The sequence below is a fragment of the Glycine max genome, chromosome 6, assembly GCF_000004515.6.
Source record: "Glycine max cultivar Williams 82 chromosome 6, Glycine_max_v4.0, whole genome shotgun sequence".
NCBI lineage: Eukaryota > Viridiplantae > Streptophyta > Magnoliopsida > Fabales > Fabaceae > Glycine > Glycine max.
In genome coordinates, this window is record NC_038242.2 from 21,182,845 (window position 1) to 21,207,223 (window position 24,379).

Sequence of the window (24,379 nt, forward strand, 5' to 3'; positions counted from 1 at the left end):
ACTCCTATGACAAGTAATTTGAAGTTTCTTTTATGGAAATAGTTATGGGTAACATGGGTGTGATATGGAAACCCTCTCAATCCCATGGTTCATATTGCGAACACAATTTTTAAAAGTCTTCATGCACCATGTTAAGATGGCATGATTGTTAAACTCTTAGGGAAAAACATTGACCACAATATCAGTTATGATAGGCTTACAAAGGTCTGTAAGCTTATAGGATGATTTTTCATGGTGAGGTTCGATAATGAAAGTGAACACTATAAAAGGTCATAGATGAAGGGTTTGGATATTTTTTTATCATTATCTTGGGGTGTGCATATGGTCACAAAATTGTATCTCTCCAGCAATAAAAATAAATAAAACTATGGTTTGGATTTAATTTCCTAGCTTGAATATTTTCTATTATGACAAGGCTATTTTTTTTTTTGTTTTAGCATTTGTATTTGGATAACCTGTTAAAATGGATAGTAATACGTTGGATGTTTGTCGAGTTATATTTGCTTAGGTGTGTGTTGAGGTCAATCTCAATAAACTGATGGTTGGTAAGGTGTGGTTCTTTTGGTATCATATTGAATATGAGGGACTTTGCCATATTTTTTCTTGTGGTTGCTACAATCATTTCGCAAAACATTTCCAAACCGAGCTGTCACCATAGATTTACTTCTCAATAAACAACAACAAGCCTTAATTTCATTCAAGATCAACCTAGACTCATTAGTGATGTAACACTTGCAACTAACAATTTGGTGACATCATTGCTTAACAATGATGCTACATTTATTGATAGTATTAATGAGTCAGTTCATGGGAATTGGTTGGTTATATGAAGCGTCAAAACCATAATAAATGTGTATCCAAGAAAATAAATGAGAATAACTATTTCAATGGGAAATTTGGTGTGAATAATAATGGAAAGAGAAATTACATGTAGGTATGGGTACGTAAAAAATGAATGCTAAATTGGTGCAACTCAAATCTGTTGTAAGTCTTCTCGTCGTCAAGATGGAGATGATTTTTCAACTTCCTAAATTCCCACAAGTGGAGATTCCACTTACAAGGTACCCTTATCTTGCCCCCTTCCACTGTGAGGGGATTTCTTCTGCCAAAATACCGCATTGACTGGAGCCAGTCACATGCCCCAATACTTGCTGCTTCTATGGTTCGAGGGCGAGGACTTCGTCAAGGAGGCCCTCTAAGGATTTGTCTTAAGTGGGGGATGGTTAGTGTTTTTTTTATGCTTGGCTAGAGTTAGTTGAGGGACAATTAACTTCTCTATATAGGTTTTATTTCTCTTGATATATTTCATGGATGGTAGCAAAGATATGGAATTTGTACTCTTGGTTATCTATGGATTCGGGAAAGGATTCCATGGAGGAGGATCCCTCTAAGGATTTGTCTTAGGTGGTTGATGGTTAGTGTTTTTTTTATGCTTGGCCAGAGTTAGTTCAGGATAATTAACCGCTCTATCTAGGTTTTATTTCTCTTGATGTATTTCATGGGATGGTAGCTAAGATATGGCATTTGTACTCTTGGTTATCTATTCCGCATTTTGATATACTTATATTGTATGTCTCTAGTCTGTATGTATAACACCCTAGAGGATATTACATTTTTCCTTTTTATATTACTCAATTGAAAAACTTAGCATATAATAATTATCATAGTAAACTATGTGAAAACAAAAACTTAAACTAATATCACATAAACAAGTCTAGTATAAAGCTTTTGGCATGTCTGTGCCTTACAAAACATTGTATGGCTAAAGATACATATACATAGACTAAAATTTCCATACATTGAGAGTATACAAAGCTATACTACTCTTCTCCAAGCAAGAGGCTTCAAGCTCCAATCTTCTCCACAAGGCATTCATCTACTAACCTATAAAAATATAAAACTAAAGGGATGAAACATAATGTCTCAGTGAGTTCTCTTAGGACTCTATGCTGGCTCTCTATTGTAGAGATCATTCTCATGGCTTTTCTAGTCTTCTCTTAATGCTCACATCCATAACTAATCTTCCATCTTAATGTCTTTACTATAGGCCTAGGACCATGCCTTAACTTTTACTTAGACACCTAGAGTTGGCCTTTGATGCCAATTCTAAGTCCATTGGTGTACTAAGACACCTAACATACCTCTTGAATCGCCTATTAGGGAACAACAGATGTCCAACCAAGAAAGCCTGCTACCTTGATAAGGCACTATGAGATGTTCCATCATAAAGAAGGATGAAATCATTGATGAAATGTTTGGAAGCTTTCAAACTATTCTAAATGATGTTCAAGCCTTAGGTAGGACATGAGTTTACCAAAGCTCAAAATAACCTAAATATCCTACAAAGCCTTCCCAAAATGTGGGAACCAAAGAGCGCAACCATCCAAGAGGCATACAACATGAAATGCTTACCTTGGACGAACTAGCCTTTTGGAGTTCGTAGAGTTCATAAAGTTCATCTTCAAAAGAGGCACAAGTTCAACATGAAAGACTTAGTTGCTTTGAAGATGAGGGGGATTCAACATCAAAGAACGTTGAGAATTATTAAAATAAGCCACCTCATAAAGCTCTCAAAGCTCACAGATGGCAAAGTCTAATAGTTCAGACATAAACATCAATGGATCACCAAATGATGAAGTATCCTTCCTCTCAAAGAAGCTCAATAAGATGTTAAAGAAGAAGGATAAGTATAAAAACTTCTCTAGAAAGAAGGACAAGTATGAGAAAGACGAGAACAGTGAGATGATTTGCTTATAGTGCAAGATGCCAAGACATATAAAAGCAAAATATTTTAGTTGGTTAGGAAACGGGAGGTGTAGCACCTAAACAGATAGTTGGTTAGGAAATTCGTCTTATTCAAAATATTTTATTGAATTTCATTATATTTGCATTGTATTACATATAGCTTCTTGTATTTATTCATTATATTTGTATTGTATTACATATAAGCAACGTAGCTTCTTGTACTTATTCATTAACTAATTTGATAGCTGAAATTTGACCTGAGTTTATAAAGTTCGCAAAAATAATAAAAAAAACCTCATTTTACATCGGTTGACTGATAACCGATGTGGAAACTCTACCAATTCTACATCGATTGACTGATAACCGATGTAGAAATAGTACTCATTCTATATCGGTTTCACCCTTAAAACTGATGTAGAAAAATGACATTCTACATCGGTTGTTCCTACACAACCGATGTAGAACAATCCCCATTCTAAGGGTCTGGTACCATGCCCGTCTTCGTACCAATGCCCTTCAAAGACGGTCCTTCAACCGATGTCATTATTCAACGACACTGGACTACCACCATACGTCATAACCAATGTAGAAAGACCATTAAAATATAAGCTACTTCTTTTTATAAGCAAAATATAACCTACTTAGTATAAGTCAGTTTTGTTATTTTTTTTAAAAAACAAATCAATTTTGTTATAGTGAGTATATGACATCCTTTAACAAATATACTTACAGAGTAAAAAAAAAAAAAGATTATAACACTCTCCTTTTTACTACTAAAAGACACAACAATCTATAATCTATATAAGATTGATATTGTGGATTTAAACAACCAAAAGGTAACTTGTTTGGTTTTCAAAGAAAATGAAAAATAAATTTGACATAAAAATGATATAAATTATATAATAAGTGAAAGCATAACTTGTAGTAATTATTATCAAACTCTATATATATCTCATAGTTTCTTTCAAAGTAATATATATATATATATATATATATATATATATATATATATATATATATATATATATATATATATATATAAATTTTCTAATCTTAACTTTTCAGTAATGTGTGAATTAATGAAGCATCATCATAAACATTTCACATGCCAGGCAAATGACCCCCTCACGAATTGCAAAAACATAAAGTGTCCTTATATTGACTCCTCCATTAAAAGTCAATTATACAAATTAAAATCTAATTATCAAAACTTGTAACAATTACAAGAAATCAATTCCTAATATTAGTATACTACCCATATATGAGTTGCCTTGATTTTCAATATACCAACATGTCAATCTAAGACATATATTTCAAAACTATATAAAAAGAGTTTACGTAAAAGGACTTGCTGAAATTTCTTGAAACTCATTTATATTATTATTTATTTTTTTTCCTCTTGTTAAAGGCAATTGAAAAGTACGTTTATGGGTTGAAGAATATATTTGTAGGCGAGATGAGAATCACTAAAAACAAATACGTTGATTAGAAATAATACAAACTGGATTGTTCGCCCAAATTCCAGTTTAAGAAAATGATAGATTCTTGTCCTTTAGATCTCAACCATTTTTTTGTTTCTTAATCAAAAGTTTAGGAGGAGACGAATTATCTCATTTTTGAAAGTCACCGAATACCAATATTTTCATGCTATTTGATTTTTGCCTTCTTATTTATAGTTTTACATTTTAAAAAATAATGCATTAATATTTAATCCACATTGATTAATATTACAAACATGTCTTTAGGATTGAGTCACAGCCAAGTCACAAACTTGATGTCATTAATCATTCATTTTCACTACTAAAAAAAAGACATTCTACATCGGTTCTAATGGTCTTTCTACATCGGTTATGACGCGTAGTGGTAACATAGTGTCGTTGAATAACAACATCGGTTGAAGGACTGTCTTTGAAGGGCGATTGTTCTACATCAGTTGTGTAGTTACAACCGATGTAGAATGTGAGTTTTCTACAACGATTCTAAAGGCGAAACCGATGTTGATTGGGTAGATTTCTACATCGGTTATCAGTCAACCGATGTAGAATCGGTAGGAATGTGAAGGTTTCTACATCAGTTATCAGTCAACTGATGTAGAATTGGAAGATTTTTTACATCGTTTATCATTCAACCGATGTAGCATGAGGAGATTTTCTACATCGTTTATCAGTGAACCGATGTAGAATGGATAGAAATGGAAAGGTTTCTACATCGGTCTTCGGTCAACCGATGTAGAATTGAAATGATTTTTACAACGTTTATCACTCAACCGATGTAGAATATGGATTTTTTTATTATTATTTTTGCAAAATTTATAAACCAAGGTCAAATTTCAGCTATTATGTATTTCTCTTCACATGTATAATATGTACATTGTACAGTTCCAAAATATTATAGTAAAGCATTAAAGTTACTAGAAGACACATTCAAAGAAACCAAAATAACTGCATATGTTCAAACATAGTTTTTGATATAAACACCAAGTAGATTACATACTAAAATATCAGAATAAACTTTCTATAAACATCACAACCAAGCTGTTGATGTACAATTTCCATACTACAATGACAATATTTAATAAATTTAATTATTAAATTACAAAACATCACAACCGAAAATGATGGAAACTGTAAGCCAAATATGCAATGAACAGTCATAAAAGTATGTTCACCAAACTATCGGTGGTATTCCAACTTGAATGGAGAGTTCCACTGCAGCTAAAGCAGTGAGAGGTGTAAGTTCAGAGGGCTTTATGACCACTGTACAGCCACATGCAAGGGCTGGACCAACTTGATATATTAGAAAACAAATATTCTTAAAATGATTGTTATTCCCTGACTCCTAAAAACACTTAAAGTGAAAATGGGTAAATATAGGACAGTGAAGATTCAAAACTAAAGATACCTTTCGAGTAATTATAGCAAGGGGAAAGTTCCAAGGTGTAATTGCACCTACAACCCCTACAGGCTGCAAATCCCAAAGAGGTAAATACGAGCCATGTAGATATATATTAGGATTATGATTTATGAAGAAGAAATTGAATATTAAAATCAGTAAAATCATATTCTAGAACTTCCAATATTGAAGGCAATTGAAACCATCATTTCTAGCAGAATTCACACAGACTAAATCATTGGATATCAAGACAGAAATTTACTTTTCATGTGCTGAGGAAAGTGCCTCCTCAACATTCACAGGAATATACTTTTCAATTACTCAAGATATAAATATCTAGCTCAATTCATTAGAAACTAATCTCATTTCTTTTAATATGACCTCAAATAAAAAATTCTACTTGAACACACACACATATACACACCTAAGAAAGAGAACTGCATCTCCAGAAACAAGATTCTTTTGGCTAACAAAAATACTGTGAGCAGATGCCACCTTGGCTGACCTGACAAAAATTACCACAAGGACTTTCTATATCATTTATATCAATATAAGATTATGAAGTCAGTCACACAGTTTTTTAATTAATTTTTTTCCAATTACCTCTGTAAATATGTTGAAATTTCCACTCCACACCATGCAAATCTTTGGCAACAAGTTCTTGAGAAGGTCTTTGCTGCTTATAATCCTGTAGTGGCCACAAAAAGAAATTTATCACCCCTAGGGAGACAATGAATTCAAAACTCCTAAACAATTTCATGTTACTAGAAATTCAAAACTAGAACATGTGAGGTGTCACACCAAACGAGAAAAACAGTCTTAGCAGCGTTGCGAGGGACAGAGAACCACACATGAGTGCTGGTATCTGAGGCTGTAAGAGTTTTGCAAAACATGTGAGAGGTTGACTTTATAGGTGTTATTTCATTTCCCTCTTCATTTGTTCCCAATTCAATTCCTCAGGCTCTTTTCCCTCTAAATACTACAAACAATGCTCAAAGTAATAAGAAACTTAGCAGAAAAATATAGTGGACAAGTCTAGACAAAATGGCAGTACTGGAGTTGGTGTTCTAGGATTAATTGAAGGAGGCTCATCTTCATCTGAAATTCACATATTTTAAAATATTTTTAAGAGTTAAATGACTAAATTCATTAACTTAAATATATAAACTAAAATCAAATTTAACCGAAAATAAGTCATGTGTTGCTTCAATTTAAATTTAGATTTAAAATTATTATTTCATGATTTGTTTTATTTATATTGTAACTAAGAACTCTATTAAAAATATATTTTAATCGAACATATAAATATTAAATACAACATATGTTTGAAATCAAATATCATATTAATACATTTAAAACAAATAAAAGGCTATATATGCATGCTTTTAACAGGATATCATTTTTTATTTAGTGAGTGAATTCAGTTAGGCAGATATTATATGTGCAATGTTACTTGAATTGCACTCTCTTCTTAAATATTTTCCAAATGATATTTAGAAAATGAAAGCTTCCAATAAGAACATACCATGTATGAAAAAACATGCTTATACAACATGTTTATTTGATGAAAAATTCTTATAACCTGATGACAGATTTGTTTGAGAAGCGAGAGCTAACCACGAAAATCACTAGGAGAGGAAGGAAATTAATTAATTTCGGGTGCTTTCAAATCTTGAGTGTTAATTAAAAGTTAAAAAAAGTTATTAATACTGATAAGTCATATATAAGTGCCATATGACATGCTCCTTACAATTTTTTTGAAATGTATTCATTAAAATTTTGAAAGTAATCTCATGTAACACTTATTACAATTTACAAGGCTAAACAACATTTTTTTTCTAGGATACGTTTGATGATAATAATAGTGTTTTTAATCTCTAGGCTTATTCTCCAATTCTGCACCTTTCTAATATCAGGTTGTCATTATTTCATGATTTGTTTTATTTATATTGTAACTAAGAACTCTTATCTTAGATTGATTGAAATATTATTTTTCAACAATTATTTAAATATTATTACCTTACCTAACTAAAATGTTTTTTATTTCTCCCATTTATTGTATTTTAAAAACTATATTTTACCATATACTTTAATAAATTATATATTTATAATTGACAACAATAATTAATAATTAAAAATATTATACTTTACAATCAATAATTAAAAAATTAATTATAAATAATTCCTACTATAAATTTAAAATATATTTATATATTTAAAATATTCATGAATAATATTTTCTTGTGTATGACACGAATCAATTACAGCTGTTAACTAGTGATATAAAACTATTATAATTAGTTGTGAAAAATAATTAACTCATTTGAATCTATCTAATATATCTATCTATGTAAATGAAGTTTGAATTTGTATGAATCGTTAGATCAAAAATTTTAAATTAATAATAACCTTTAATCTCTAAAGGAGACTTGAAACTTTGATAGCCATTGATCAAAATTTAATTTAATAACAATCCTTGATTTGATTTAGGTATTAAAAATGTATATAAAAAAGAAAAAAAATGCTAAAAGAGAAAGAAGAAATAAAAAATAGAAAAAGAAATATAAAAAGCAAAAGAAAAGATAAAAGGTAAAAAATTGAAGAAAGCATAAAAAAAGAATAAGAAGAAAAAAGATTAAAAGAAACAATACTTACAAGAAATAGAAAGATAAAAGAAAAATTTTTAAAAATTAGGTTTCTAAAATATTGTTGTGTGACACAAAATGTTGACATGTGACTAAAGAGAACATACTTTTATAAGATTTGTTATATAATTTGGTATACAAATAACGTTTGTCTTCACTAAATGAGCTTTAGACATTAAGTCCAAAATTGCTATGCTTCCAAAAAAACACTAAAAGAGAAACAAGGGCGCTATAGACAATATAGTCAATAGTGAGTGGAAAGAGGAAATATGGATGTAAGAATCTTGAAACAAGACAAGAAACAGCTGCAGCATTTTTCACAAGCGATAAAAAAAAGGTGTCTACACATAATATACTAACCCAATGGTGGTGATAAAACTTGTTGTGAATGAGCCATCAGAAAACCTCAAAAGTAGACAACTCTTCCCCACACCTACAATGATTTTGGGTCACAAATAAAATAAACCAGAGAGCAACAGAACCAATAATGCCATATATAATCAGAAATTAAACACTAATCCCTATTCTCAACAACAGCTAGTAATAATATTTAACAATTAGAGAAGAATAAAGAAAGCATTGAATTGAATCAAGGAAAAACTCACCGTTGTCGCCGATAATAAGCTTGATGAGGTAATTGTAATCAGCACACTCACACACACAAAAAGCCACAAAACTAGGGTCTTCCTCCCCAAAACCCATGTACTGCTGCTCCCAGTTTTCCATTTCCCCTTCACCTGATTTGCATGTTATCTACTCTAATTTCTATCCATCATAAAAGCCATCACGACACATCCAAAACCGCTTCTTATCCTAACAAGTTAAACAAACAAAACATTCCCATGTTCCTTTCTCTTCTTACCAAACTAACTACGGCAACACATCAGCACATACATTTATTTAAACACAGCAAAAACCACTCTCACACAAAATATCATTAAAACCCAACAAGGGAAGCAATAGGGGAATCAAATATTAGTTGCCAATACAATGTCATTTTCTAACTGTAATGAAATGTTCTTTTAAGCAGAGGTGATACTGGGTTCAGTGGGTTAGCCTTTACTAACACTATTAGAAAATACACTTTCAACATCGGTTATTTAGAACATTCTACATCGGTTCTAAAATCGATGTTGAAAGTGACGATGTTGAATGTATGAATGTTAACATCGGTTTTGGAGAACCGATGTTAACATACGTATGACAACATCGGTTCTCTAAATACCCGATGTTAAACACAATGAACAACAACAAAAAAAGTGTACGCATGATGAACGTTGACATCGGTTTTCCAGTAAAACTGATGTTAATATGTTGGTTTAACATCGGTTTTCTAAAAAAAACCGAAGTTAATATATGCCCTTAACATTGGTTTTGCTAGAAAATCGATGTCAACGTTGATGATGCATACACTTATTTGGTGTAGTTCTTTGTGTATAACATCGGTTAATTATAAATAACCGGTGTTAATATTCAAATATTCACATCGGTTATTTATAATTTACCGATGTTAATGTACAATAGTTGACATCGGTTATCTACAGATAACCGATGCTAAAATAAAACGCTGACATCGGTTATACACAAAAAACCGATGTTAATATACAAACGTTAGCATCGGTTTTCTATTATAACCGATGTTGGTTATGATATTAACATCGGTTTTTGTTAATAACCGATGTTGTTTTCAAGTATTTTTTTTATATATACTTTCTGTTTTTACAGTAAACCCAAAATTGTACCTGTCAAATGCATTTTCAGGAGGCCCAATTCATAGCAAATAAACATTTTATTCTGCTTTCAAGCAGTTTTAATGATAATAAACATGAAATAATTGATTTATATATTATAAAGAACAATCAACAAATGAATTCAATGTTCATGTTAAATAGAAAATGTAAAAAATGTCAAAAATGTTAAAAAATGTCCCTAAATCCTAGGCCTGATCTCCAACTCGGAGATAAAACTGTGCCCACTAGATCCGCAATGCTTTTAATCTCTCAAGCTCCAATGGTCTAGGATCGTTAAAATACTGCATGATTAAATAAATCATATTAAGTTAATAATGTAATACAAATTATAAATAAATCGATTTTCTTTGAAATAAACTTACCGCTTCCCAATTATTTCTAAAAGTTCTTAAAATGATGGTGGACATCCAGTGCATCACATAATAGCCGCACTCAGTAGTTCCTTTTTGTCTATTACACTAAATACATAATGAAATTTGGATATTAATTAAACAAATAGTGTACAGACACATAAAGAAATATATAAGTGGAAGTTTTATGTAAATGACGTACCTTGACGACAATCCACCTAGTAGGAGCCTTTGATTTAGGCTGTGGAGCATCATCAAGACCCTTGATAGCACTGTTCCATATGAGTAATAATTAAAAACTAGTGTTGTACGTTGAGGTATTACAATGCAAATGTATTGAAAAGAACACTAACCTATTAATAATCCCCTTAAGGTAGTTGTCTGGCCTGTTATGCAATGAACAAAACCAGACAACTAAGTGTTCCTTGGGCAGGATAACCACCATCTGCCAGTGTCCGCTGCAGTGGAACCTAAAATGGGTTAGTACATTAGTAAAAATTAATTAAATTTTGTTATTTTGTGACTTACCCATTTAGGTAAGCTCCAATATATACATCGCGTTGTGAACTCTGCATCCAACTCTTTATGTAACTTTCAGATTCAAACTGCGATTGCCCATACCTCTGAATGGACTATGGCTCGAGGAATCCATAGATATCAGAATTCCCCGCTCGCATACATGTTTCAGTGAGATGCCTGTTTATGTTAAGTCAAAGTTAAATATTTATGAATTGAAAGCCATAACTTAGGTAAATAAAAGCCTTTTATATAAAGACTTACAGAATCCACAACTGTAACACTGATATGCTAAGACATTGACCACCGTGTGCGATTTCGGAGAGGTCTTCGTGCTTTATGTACAGGGGGAAATCTGGATTAACGACCCCAAACACGGTGGCATCCCATCTAACCTGATAAGGCCTCAAGAAAAGCTCTGGGATGGTCAATGTCATCAGATAAAGCGGATCATCGACCTCCGGATCGGGCTTCGGAGGTGGTTTTGGCGGAGACACAGCTACCTGTTCATGAAACAAAGTTAAATAGTCAAATTTGAGGCACGCTTAATGAATTAATTTAAAAAGAAGAAACATATAGTAAGGACAATAAGTACCTGGTGTGATAAAGACTTGACCAAATGTGTCGGCCAAGCAAGGAAGGTGTGAAGTGCCTGCCCCACTAAGGAAACCTCATCAGTGGGTACAGGAACTGCAGCATCTGCATCTTTAATCTCGTCCACACTCACCTTTACTTGGCCAGGCAACAAATGAGTGTTATGAACAAGAGTGGATCCCTCATAAACTCTCCCCACGGCAACCAGGCGGGCAGGATCTACTTCTATGTACAAGCCGCACCTGTCAGAGTCACCCGTCTTAGGATCGCTTCCTGAGGGATCAACACAACTCCCATTTGTGCTCACCCGAGGACCGGAGGGACCAGGACCAACCAGAGGCTCAGGAGGCACTACAAGTCCCTGAGATTGCATCTGTGACTGAAGCTGGCTGAAGGATGTCATGACCTACCTCGTCACTTTCTCTGTGATGGACTCTTCTAGTTGGTCCCTGATCTGCTGAGTCAGCTGCTGTAATTCGTTAGGAGGCAGGGAGAAAGCGTTGTGGGATGTTCATGGAGTCGATCCAAAGTATTGCTTGATGGTGACACCGGCTCCAGCAGCACGGACACGTCCAGGGTGCTCTGGACGTCCAATAGCAGCGACCAGAACATCCTGACATCGATGGGGGACGATCGATCCCTGTGTGGCCTGCTCCTCAAACGAATCCTGCACAGAAAACACACAGTGGTACATGGCATTCTCAAAATATTCAAACATAATTGTAATGGTTAGTTGAAAATGACTTACAATCTTCTCAGCGATTTCCTTTGCGGCCTCAGTCGTCATCTCCCCTGTCTTGTTCGTGCGGGCCATCTTCCACTTCACGTGGCGTCTGACCGGGGATGGAGGGTCGATGATGCCATCAACGCTTCCTGACTGTGCAGCTTCTTCTTGGTCTTCTTAGCTAGGAGCTTCTGCTCCAAATAATCATAACCCCCACGAGACAAAACGCGGGGGACAGTATTCTGCTTCTGGATGGCCTGTGCCTTGATGCGCACATCCTGGAAAAATTAAACAATAATGGACCGTCGGCCTTCCCGGTAGCATGATCAACATTCACCACTGATCGTAGAAGTGAGGCTTTGCGTGTCCACTTCACGGCAGACATCGAAGCCGATGCGTTCGAAATAGGAGGAGGTCGAGGAGGAGAAGGAGAAGAAGGAGGAGGAGGAGGAGGAGTAGTAGTGGAGGCAGGTGGAGAACCCATGATCTTTTATACAATAACATAAAAAATAGGATTAATGAAAAGAGGATCAGTGTGTATGTGTGTGTGTGTGTGGCTGTGTGTGTGTGGGTGTGTGGTTGTGTGTGTGTGTGTGTTTCTGTGTGTGTGTTGAACAACCTGCCCCAAGACACAGCAGACACTTGTGCATACAGGATGATGCTGTTGCTGTTGTCTTGTGCATACAGGACAACAGACACTTGTGTTGAAGAACCAAGCCAATTCATATTCTTGCTGAGGTTATACGAACCAGCTCTCCACGCAATCGAGAGAATGTTGCTGCTGTCTTGTGGTCACTATGCACCGGAGATCCATTGCAATTAAAACTAGCGAAAGAACATGGTGCAGAAGCAGCACTGCAGGAGTTGTCAGAAAATGGAACTGATAGAGCTAAGATAAAAGCTAGAAGCATATTGGAACTCTTGCAGTGAATGGAAGGGGTTGATAATCTGCAGAGTTCATAGTCTCAGTAAAGATACAAAGATACAATCCCAACTAAAGGGAATTTGCGGAGGAGACAATTCTTATGGGGAAGAGGTATGGAGCAGAGGATAATTGCTTGGGTGAACTGGAAGGAAGTATGCCAACCAAAAGATAAAGGGGGTCTCAGTATTAAAGACCTTAAGACCTTTAACTCAGCTTTGCTGGCCAAATGGTGCTGGGACTTATTTCACAAGCAAGAGGAACCTTGGGCAAAAATACTCATATCAAAGTATGGAGGCTGGAGGGCATTGGAGGAAGGCATTAGAGGAAGCCAAGACTCTATTTGGTGGAGGGACCTGCTATCAAGTCAGCAGCAACAACAGAACCAGGTAGTCAAAACGGAAAGAAATTGGAAGGTGGGAGGTGGGGAGAAGTTCAGATTTTGGGAGGACCCTTGGACACATAATGTTATACCATTAATGGACAAATATCCAAGGCTGTACCGAATTTCTGATCAACAGAAACAAATCATTATGAATATGGGGAATAACACCAACGACAGATGGGAGTGGAAGCTATCTTGGAGGAAGGCTCTTTTTGATAGTGAAATTCAAATGGCAGATAATTTCCTTGGAGAACTATCACAGCAGCAGATTCAGCCAAATAGGGAGGATAGGTGGAGCTGGAAGCATGATCAAAGTGGATACTACTCAACAAAAAGCGGATATGACTTGATATGGGAAGCACAGATGGGAGCTAATCAGAATTTGGACTTTGTGGACATTTGGAAGCTCTAAATACCAAGTAAATCACTGGTTTTTGCTTGGAGGCTAATTAGGGACAGACTTCCAAATAGGATGAATCTTAGAAGGCGGCAGGTTGTGATAAATGAGGTACAGTGCCCATTTTGTGGAGATGTAGAGGAGGAGGCTGCCCATTTAGAAATATGGAGACAGACTTTGGAACACATTTTAATCAGTGGTCCTCCAACCTAAAGGAAGTGTTTAGTAAATAGGTTGTAGAGGATTCAGAATCTATCTATCAATTAGCTTGTTGTAAGTGGTTGTGTTATAAAACAGCAACCAAATGCACATTTATATCTACCAATGTAATCTTAGTACCACTGGTAGTTTTCAATATATATAATATCTAATTTTGCTGAGCAAAAAAAAAAGGAATTTGCGGACAAGACAGCTGGAGAAAGGCTTTGCCCAGCCCTACAACTATTGGTCTAGTAATTTATCAAGAGCATTTTTTGATTAGGGTACCAGTGCAGGGTTATTGTATTCTATTTAGATTGGCACCTGATTCGTGGGACCTATGGTTCTGCTAGTCTGTTGGTTTCTACCTTGTATATTTAGTACCTCTGGTACTCACAGTTATTAATACAAATTATAATTTTGCTGATAAAAAAAAAAGATAATACAAGAGAGAGAGAAGGGCAGTGACAGTCACAACATATATATAGAGAAGGGCAGCAGATAAAATTACAAAAACATTCAACACTAACAATGAACAAGTTCTGAGAGTTTAAATCACAGTAAATACTTCAAAGATATCAGTCCAATGTAAGTAAGGTCATGTAGACAAGCATAGCATAAGTTACAAATATACCAGTAATGCATACAACAACAATTTCAAATTAGTTTTCGAATCAAAGATATAAATACCTGACTTTGAGGCTTCAAAGATATAATCAAAGCGCTTCCACAGCAATGCCAATTAGCAGTAGTAAATGATAGCCCTAAAAAAAACCATACAGAAATTAGCCACAGTGTATTTAAAGCCTTTTATCAACAATATGACTCTCACTTCATGGTGATACATTGACACTCAAAAGACATTATACTGAGAGTGTATTTAAAGCCTTTTTCAGTCATTCTATCAAACGGCTCATGGACAATTTTTTAAGAATACATATCATACTTCTATCCAGTCAAATTAAAGCAATAACTAATTAATTTAATTAAACAGGGACCAATTTAGATGTGAATCATTAAAGGTAGATGATGGCATTCAAAGAATGATAGCGCCGGTTCAAATTTTAAGAAGAAAAAAAAACAATTATACTATATTTCAATTATAGACAATAACAGTGCCCATCTTAATACCACCACATGGATAGCAACAGAATTAGTAAAACTGCAACCTGCCTGTCCACCCATTAACCTAATTACCCAGTCACTGTAAAGTTTGAAATTCTTCCTTGTCCAGGTTTTTTTTCAGCTTGCTTATATAGCTCATGCTTCCATTTATATTATGTTTTCTATTGGTCTTTCCTTTTTAACCTTTTGATTTCATTTAAGTTCCAGAATGTGTTCTACTTTTAAAAAGTTTGATATGTTAAAATTTGTTCTACTTCTAAAGGCTTTACTAAGAGGATTTGAATTAGCTTCTGGTGTAAACATTAATTTTGGCAAAACTCAGTTTGGGATTATAGGTGGTGGAGTCAATTGGGCTCTGAAAGCTGCTAATATCCTGCATTGCAGACAACTGGATTATCCTTTTTTTTTTGGAAGGCAAAAATATGTATATTAATATTAAACAGAAGAAGATTGCATGGGTATCTTGGACACAATGCTGTGCTTCTAGAGATGCAGGAGGATTGAGGATCAAAGATTTGAGAATTTTAAATAATTCTCTACTAATCAAGTGGAAATGGTACATGTTTCACCAACCAGAACAGTTGTGGAATAGGATCCTGATTTCTAAATATCAGGGCTGGAGAGGATTGGATCAGGGGCCTCACAAATAGCATTTCTCCACCTGGTGGGCTGACCTAAAGGCACTCAATCAAGATCACAATATGACTGTTGTCTCTAAACAATTCTGCTAGAAGATGGGTAGGGGTGATCAAATTTTGTTCTGGGAAGATGCTTGGGCTGAGGATGGAATTCCACGCAAAGATCAATTTCCAGATTTGTACTCAAAGATGCCTCAGCAATGTCTTCAGTATTTATTTAACACTATTAGGAAGGGCTGGTTTTATATGTTGTATTTTGTTGGGTGCCTATATGGCTATTTTCTTATGTAATGTCTCTTTGTAATCTGTAGTACCAATGGTACTTCTAATTATCAATATAAATTATCTTTGTAGTTCAAAAAAAAATATTAAACAGAATAGTACCACAAGTACTGAAAATAAAAGATACAAGACACAAACGTGCCACCTTCCAAAAAGCAAAACAAACCCAACAATAACCCAGCACAAGGACCCCAATACATATAATCAGAAATTTAACCAAAGGCCATCATAAGATTGGTAGACCAATGGTTAAATGATGTATTGAAACCTTTCTCTCCATATTTTAGCTAGGACCAAGGTAGAATTAAGGCATCATCCAGCACCTTTTGAGGTTCAAAAGGAATGCCATGAAACAGCAAGGAATTCCTAAGCAATCAGCAGACCTTTCTATTTTTATTTTTTACACATTTAAAACTCAAACATATAAAATAAAAAATATATAACAAACTAACAAAGATAAAGACAAAAAAAAGGAAATATAAACTCACCTCAGTTGGTGCTGCTGCCCATCATTTCACTCTCACAACAAATAGGAATCATGTACCTACATGGAAGAAATAATCACACAACACACAATGATCAGAATAAGCAAATGCATATAATTAAGCATGATACAATATCAATATTCATGGAAGTAACAATGACTTGTCAAAAATTTGGATGAAATTCAATATGTAAATCAAAGCTTTGTCCCTGAAACCCTCTGTGTAAATCAAAGCTTTGTCCCTGAAACCCTCTATGTAAATTTGACAGCCTCATCTCTCCCTTCCTAAAAACCCACTAAAAACTGCCTAACCCCCCTGCTGTTACTCCATAATTTATTCTGCAATAACTGCTTTGATTAATGTAAATTTATTTTTCTAATTTTAGTTATTGTGAGTTTGAGTTTTTCAATTTTGATCCTTGTGAGATATTTTGTTCATTTTAAGTTCATGTAAATTTTCATTTTATTAATTTTAATCCTAAAAATGTAAACTTATGAGGACTATAAATAAAAAAAATAAAATCTTATGAGAACTAAAATTAGAAAAAATATAAATTTACGAAAACTAAAAATAAATAAAATATGTTATAAGAAATAAAATTAGAAAAACACTAGAAACTAAAATAGAAAAATAAACTTATGGGAATAAAAAATGAAAGTTACTAACAATAGCAGCAATGTAGCTTAAGACAAGCAGCACTAGAGTGAGGCTCACAAACCCTTGGATGACACCATTCGAATTGTTGTTGCCATTTTTGATGGCTTGACAAGCTCAAACCCAATTGGATGTACTACAAGTAAATTAAAACAATTATCAGCAATATAAAATCTATAGGTTCTTTAAAGTTCAAAGGAGGTGTAATATTGCAACAAAATGGAAGGTAAGTAATTAGGTACCATTAAAATGAAATGTGTAGGTTGTTACTATGACTGGAACTGCAGTAAATAGATCAAAGAAAGAGGTATTAGTTGGTTGCTAGAATTAAAAAAAATAAAAAAAATGATTCCCAAAATTATAAATCACCAAATAATTATTTAGTCTCTTCGCTATTAGTTGGTTCATCTAACATTGATAAAAAAAATTTAATAAAAAAAGCAAAATCGATAGACCAATACCAAAGTAGTAACTAACTCACAGGCTCACATACATGGTTGTCACACTATAAGATAAAAATGAGCACAATATTAGTTCAAAATAAGCTGCTAACCTGAAGAGCTTGCTTGCCAGAGGTTTGAAATTGTGCCTGTATCTGCCTAGCCAGTGTAGCTTCAAGTTTTGGGCAATGGTGCAAACAATAAAAAAAATACCAATTGCCACATGCTCCCAAGATACCTGAATGAGCCCCCTTATCATCTCTACTTAAGGAAAGTACAAAAAAGTCAAAAATAAGAATAGCATAGTAGGCTAAGGATCAAATAGCAGGTACTGAATCTAAGAGATATCTCAGGCATAAGAGCTACAAATAGCGGCTTAAATTACATCAGCACCTCCTATAATTATATTGTATTACTATTGTATATTTGGTGTAACTAAGGTGAGTGTAACCACTAAGATAAAACCAGACTAGGTGAGTCCAAGAACTGTGACCTCTCAAAATTTGTCATCTTTGCAAAACCAAAAGAATTGGTCCATGTTTCTAGCACACCAGAAACAGCAAGCAAGACTAGCCTCTCCACTCCAAGTTGTGTGAGCCTTTGATAAAAAGAAAAGATCAACTGAAAAAATGATCCTATACTTAAGAAAATAACAGGAACACTGAGACTTTTTAAGTAAAATCTGACATTGTAATTATTTGAAGTTATAACCGCTCTTGCTAAATTCAATACAAACGGATTCTACTACATAGAAAAGAAGTTAATTGAGAGTAAGTAAGTGTATGATTTACATAACACAAGATCATGCTAATAGCTTTTAGTTATGTTTTATAAAATCTCATGTTAAATTGCTAATACATTAAGAATGAACTAAAAAATAGTTGACAGGAATATCCTAACGGAGAGAAAAAGAAATGGCAAGATCGAGGAGAATATGACAGGAATATCCTAATGTAGCAGGGTGTTTGAGCAGTTACTTGATTGTCCAAAATGGACATTGCAATATGAGAAGCTAATTATATGAAACCTTATAGGATAAGAAATTAGATCCAAATTGATGATAGCTTAACTTGAATTCCTTCATAAAACAATGCAGTAGGAATTCCTTTTATAAAAGAAATAGGCAAATGTGCATACATGGTGTAATGGATAGGTAAAAATTAAAAACAAAAATATATATCTTGTCAATTAACTGTAAATTGTGAAATCCCCAAAAGTGCAACACTGAGTTTGCTGTATTTCTCTGCCAATAAGTCATTCTTAGTACTACCAACATCACAACTCTCAGAGTTGATAAACTTCACCAATGTCCATGTTAGATTGTTCGCACCCACTATAAGTGGCTTTCCTAATAGACTTTGGAGTCCTTCATATATCTACAAAAAATACACACAGGTAAATGTTTCTAGCAGTATATAATGAAGAAACAAAGCCTTAAATTTAAATGTTTCTAGCCACAAACTTGTATGCTTTAATGAACGGAAGCCTGAAAGAAGAAAGACCATCGATGTCAGCATATCAAAATTTCCAAAAATCAGAAAATCACATCCTATAAATATGCACTCCTATAAATGTTCACCTAACCAAAAATCAGAAATCACATCCTTATATAAATTTCCAAAAAAAAAGGAACCACAAACAACTACAATACAAGAAAAGATGAAATCTGATATATACATATATATATATATATATATATATATATATATATATATATATATATATATATATATATATATATATATATATATCAAGCTAGCATCAATGTATATAAATTTCTCTAACGTTTATTTTCTGTACCTGCAAAGGTCTCCAAATCCCATGTACTCTTTGTTTTCAATCTTTTGAATCATGTGTGCAATACCTACTCCCCCTGTAAGTTGGAAAAAAATAAAATAAAAAATAAGCCATCCAAATGATGATACTTACCTAATAAAACTGCACTAACACTAAGTGTGAGTAACAATATATTTTGATAACCTTTTTTTAGAAATCCAATCAATTTTTACAAATATATTTTCACTAGCTAGCCTTTTTTTTGTGAGTAACAATATATTGAGTAACAATATATTTTTACAAATCCAATCAATTTTTCACTAGCTAACCTTTTTTTTGTGAGTAACAATATATTTTGATAACTAGTAATTAATATCATATTTTTTTACAAGCTATTTTAGTATTTATATTTAATAAAATATGACATGTTGGTAAACACTAGTCAACCCCAACATTTACCATGGGTACTACTAGTAAGTAATAACCTGGGAAAAATAAAAAATATCAAAGAGAATGTCCACAAAGCGGTGCTCCAAAAGATGATACTTACCTAATAAAACTGCACTAACACTAAGTGTGAGGCTAAGGATGAAAATGATCACAGATAAATACAAGGATAATTACCTGGAAAAATTAATTAATCGAGATATAAAGTTACCTGCGAAAATTAAAAACTGTCTAAAATAAAACTGAAATATAAAACCTATCACTCCAAATTGCAACATCTTTTGCATTTCAAGATTATCTCATTGATCTGAATTTGAAGTGCATCATGCGATAGACAAAAGGAGAAATCATTGAAAAGCTTCCCATAAAAAGAAAAAAAAAACATTTGACAGCACAAAAATATTTTTGTGTATTATAAGGTCAACAATTGCTCTGCATCCTGGACTTCAGCATGTAAATTAAAAGCAGATCTGAAAATTGTTAAGCTTATTATCTCATATATCAAAATTTCCCTAATATCAGTTGACAAAAAAAAACTTTTTCCAAGTTATAAAAAAAAAGTTTCTAAATGTTTTATCTGTTATTGACCAAAAAGAAATTTTAGTTTCATGAATACTTCCAAACTTTCAACTGTATTAACTTGAGCCTAGTTTGGCCGAAAGGCTAGCCATAACAACCAATCCCAAAACAAGATAAATAATAAATTTAAATGAGAAAAACTGGAAATATATACTTATGTAACTTCCTTTTTGCACTAGTACACGGAGACAAAGAGAAGAGAAAAATTGGAATTTTTTTTAATTGGTGTAGAATTGTGATATGAGAGAAAGTTGGCATTATTGAAATTACCTTATTATCTATGCCACGAAATGAAGTAGTGTAAGGAAAGGCATCATCAGCCTCATAGTATTAAGACTTTCTTTCTTCTAGTTGTATCTAACAAGATTACTGCAAGAATATCATTTCCAAGTAACTAACAAGAACATACAAAGCTTCTTTTAAATATATGGCAGTAACACAGTATCTAAGAACTACTACATTTATGAACTTTGCATTTACCATAAAATAAATTGAACACAAAAATAACATGTGCCACTCAACAGATTGAAATTTGCTAGCTGTGACTATGAGTCTCATCACAATTCTGAGCGCAATATGAAGAAAATGACTTTAAGAAATGTAACTTTAAGAAATTTGTACTCATGAATCAAAGTGATGCATCATATTTGTCTTAATTATAACACAAACATTACCTTTTCAATCATACCGAGGTAGCTGCCACGAATGTTGCTATCCAAACCACTAGATTCATCACTTGTAAATTCCCAGACATTCATCTCATATATAACAAGATCTTTCTGTATTAGCAGCCACAAAAATGATGAAAATGGAAGAGCATTAGACTTCATTCAGCCAGAACCATATCCTCAGTGAAATGAAGACTAGACATCAAGTATAATAGCATACAAAGCAAAGGCAAGATCTAGCTATAGACATAACACAAATCAGCTTGTAAGAAGCCTTGATCTAGGAAAAATATTGTAATAAATATAACTTATAACAACCAATTGTGCAGGAAAAATACCTCAGAAATATTTGGAAGCTTGTAATTTTCTCCCCAGTCAAAAGGCAAGCTATCAAAATCATATGTGCCAAGAAACTTAGACAACTTCATGCTAATATCCCCGAAATATCTTCGACCTTCAACTAGTTTCGCATAAGGATCAACAAGCACAATGCTGCTATCAAATCGATGCCCCTTACCCCGGTCTTTGTATGTCCAATCCTTTATCAATACACTTGAATCACTAAGAAACACACATTACAAATGATATTCAACTGTTAACAAACCCTACTAACCTAGCACACAACAAATTCGTAAGCACTCACATCCAATAAAAGCCGTATTACTATAATTCTAGCTTGTGAAAGAAAGATTATACAACACAACATAAAGGGCATAGTGATGCACAATTGCACACACTCAATAACAGAAACTCCCTATAACAGCAAACAAAAATCCCACCACAAGCATACACACAGTCATTTCAACATACATTCAAACAATAACAATGCATATCCTCAACTCCGCACCAAAATTCTCTTCACATTACCTCATCCTAAACTTTCAATTGATTACTTTTATAAGCTGTATAAGTAAGCATACACAAAACACCCAACAACAAAAAAACAAAATCAACATTGTAAGAGAATTAAAATTAAGAAACTAACCTGAAATGGTAATGCCCATGGCCATGCTTAACCCCCCACTTAAACTCCCCAACATACCGACTCCCATCCTCGCACGTGTGAACCCCACACCCGTGGCTCTGTCCATTAGACCACTCTCCAGCATACACATCCCCGGTGTAAAACCTATACACCCCAAACTCGTGCCTCAGCCCCTGCCAGTAACACCCGCGGTAGCGGCTCCCATGCGCCCATGTTTCCACCCCATACCCATCGTACTTTCCATCTACCCAATCACCCTCGTACCTCCCGCTCCTGCTGTAATAATACACCCCTCTTCCCGAACACTTCCCTCGATGAAACTCCCCTTCGTAAACGTCTCCGTTCCCGAACACCTGCACCCAGCACCGGTGATATAAGATTGCCTTGGCGGTTGAAAAGAGAAAACAGAAGAGAGACATCGTGGGTTCGAAGGTTCAAAGGATTCGAATCCCTCCCACTAACAAACTAACAACTAACATTGGCCGGATAGAAAACAACAAAAGAAAGAAAGGGAAAACAACAAAAGCTACTACTAAGACTGTGTTTAGATAAGCTATTCTAGGGGGGAGGGAGAGCTTTTTTTAGTTGATTTCTAATAGAACTAGGTCTTGATAGAGAAGAAAATAAACAAAGTAGATGAAGTGATAGAAATGTGTATTATCTTCAGTTCCGAGGGAGCCATGTGGTCCTTCCTCTTCACCTCAATCGCCTCCTACCTCTTCCTCTCAATCCTCCTCCACCTCTCTCTTTCTCTCCTCTTTCGCCGTTGTCAAATCCCTCTTGGGCCATTCCCCGCCGTCCACAGCCTCTCCATGTCCCTCATCTCCGTCACGATCTTTGCTGGCATCTTCCTCTCTGTCACAGCCGAGATCCACGGAACGCGGTGGTTCTGGCGGCGCTCCAAAACCCCCTTACAGTGGCTCCTCAATGGGGGACAGCTGAGGCTACGGGAGCTTCGAGAGGAAGAGGAGTAGGAGGGGGAAGAGGATTTGGAGCACGAGGGAGAACAGGACCGAGAGCGACAGGAGGAATGGGAGTCGAAGGGGGAAGAGGAACCAGAGGAGGAGCCGGAAACGGAATCGGAGGGGGAGCCACGACTTTACCCAGGTTTCGCCATAGTTGTAGCAGAGAGAAAGGAACGAAAGAAACCCTCCTGAAACCTAAGGAGTGAAAATGAAAAAATAAAAAAATCAAAATATGATGAATTTAAAGACGGGTGCTAACTAAAACCGCAGTAATCATGTTACAAACAAAGACGGTTTTTATAAAATCGCTTTTGAAACATTCAAAACAAAGGCGGTTTTATAAAACCGCAGTTAATTTCTTTAAAAAGTTGGTTTAAATAACGAAAATGCCACTGCATGCTTTACTACATCGGTCTCCAATAACCGATGTAGATTTAACGATGTTGAATGACCAATTTGTAGTAGTGTTTATGCTGAAGAAAATACGATCAATTCAATTTCGAACTACTTCTTTCTTTAAACATAAACTACACAATACATATGAGGATAGTTTTACCGAATCATTTAAACTATAACTATGTTAATAAAAGGGTACCCACATTAACTTCCAAAAGGTTATAAATTTATAATCTTTGTTACCGAAGAGACAAATTCGTCTTTCTCAAGAGATAACATAAATGCTTATAATCTACATATTAATTTCAAAACAAATATCAGATAAAGCAGAAGAAGGACAATATGGCAAAGCGAAATGAGTGTATCTTTAGTGGCAGAGACGGATTTAGTATATACATATTTTAAAATTAATTAGTATAAAATTATATAAAATTAATTTTTATGTATGTTTTTATAAAATTGTATGCCGTTATTATAATAATGATTAAAATTAATTAGTGTAAAATTAGTTGTATTTATTGTTTTTATTATAATGTGTAAAGTGATAACTAATATAAAATTGTATAAAACTAATTGTGTATTTGTTGTTATTATCATTTAATATAAATATTAATTTTAATTTTATGTATAAAAATAATAATTTTCTTTAAAAGTAAGACATTTAAATAATTATAAAAAAATAATTCCCATTTTTGGATCCGTTACTGTTTAGGTACCATGCCCACAGGATCGATCAGAACATTAGTTTGACCAAAGATAAGAATAAATATTCATGCATATAGCATCTGAATTCTAAAGAATAATAGAGTGGAGGATGGAA

The 24,379-nt window shown here is 34.0% G+C and overlaps 3 protein-coding genes across 18 annotated transcripts; all 3 read right to left on the reverse strand.

The window, feature by feature from the left end:
- Positions 1-5,301: 5,301 nt before the first annotated feature.
- Positions 5,302-9,463, reverse strand: LOC106798946 (ras-related protein Rab-3C). Its single transcript, XM_014776643.2, has 4 exons — positions 8,888-9,463; positions 8,643-8,715; positions 6,241-6,325; positions 5,302-6,142 (listed from the first exon to the last, which is right to left on the reverse strand). The coding sequence occupies exons 1-4, from the start codon at positions 9,006-9,008 to the stop codon at positions 6,104-6,106; spliced, it is 318 nt and encodes a 105-aa protein (XP_014632129.1). The 5' UTR covers positions 9,009-9,463; the 3' UTR covers positions 5,302-6,103.
- Positions 9,464-10,228: 765 nt separating this feature from the next.
- LOC100500252 (uncharacterized) lies at positions 10,229-11,329 on the reverse strand. Its single transcript, NM_001248444.2, is given in 6 exon segments — positions 10,229-10,314; positions 10,396-10,491; positions 10,586-10,655; positions 10,737-10,841; positions 10,912-11,079; positions 11,164-11,329. Coding segments are annotated over 5 exon segments (375 nt in total). The 5' UTR covers positions 10,959-11,079; positions 11,164-11,329; the 3' UTR covers positions 10,229-10,257.
- Positions 11,330-17,406: 6,077 nt separating this feature from the next.
- Positions 17,407-23,394, reverse strand: LOC102660280 (MORN repeat-containing protein 4). Of its 16 annotated transcripts, none has more exons than XM_041016101.1 (9): positions 22,199-23,392; positions 21,552-21,774; positions 21,220-21,324; positions 20,816-20,914; positions 18,937-19,616; positions 18,237-18,341; positions 17,857-18,004; positions 17,546-17,584; positions 17,407-17,439 (listed from the first exon to the last, which is right to left on the reverse strand). In XM_041016101.1, the coding sequence occupies exons 1-4, from the start codon at positions 22,615-22,617 to the stop codon at positions 20,912-20,914; spliced, it is 750 nt and encodes a 249-aa protein (XP_040872035.1). In that variant the 5' UTR covers positions 22,618-23,392; the 3' UTR covers positions 17,407-17,439; positions 17,546-17,584; positions 17,857-18,004; positions 18,237-18,341; positions 18,937-19,616; positions 20,816-20,911. The 16 variants fall into 16 exon arrangements, with proteins under 16 accessions (XP_040872035.1, XP_040872047.1, XP_040872046.1 ...); XM_041016113.1 differs by lacking the exon at positions 18,237-18,341 and adding an exon at positions 20,144-20,177 and having other exon boundaries at positions 19,544-19,616; XM_041016112.1 differs by lacking the exon at positions 18,237-18,341 and having other exon boundaries at positions 19,544-19,616.
- Positions 23,395-24,379: the final 985 nt, after the last annotated feature.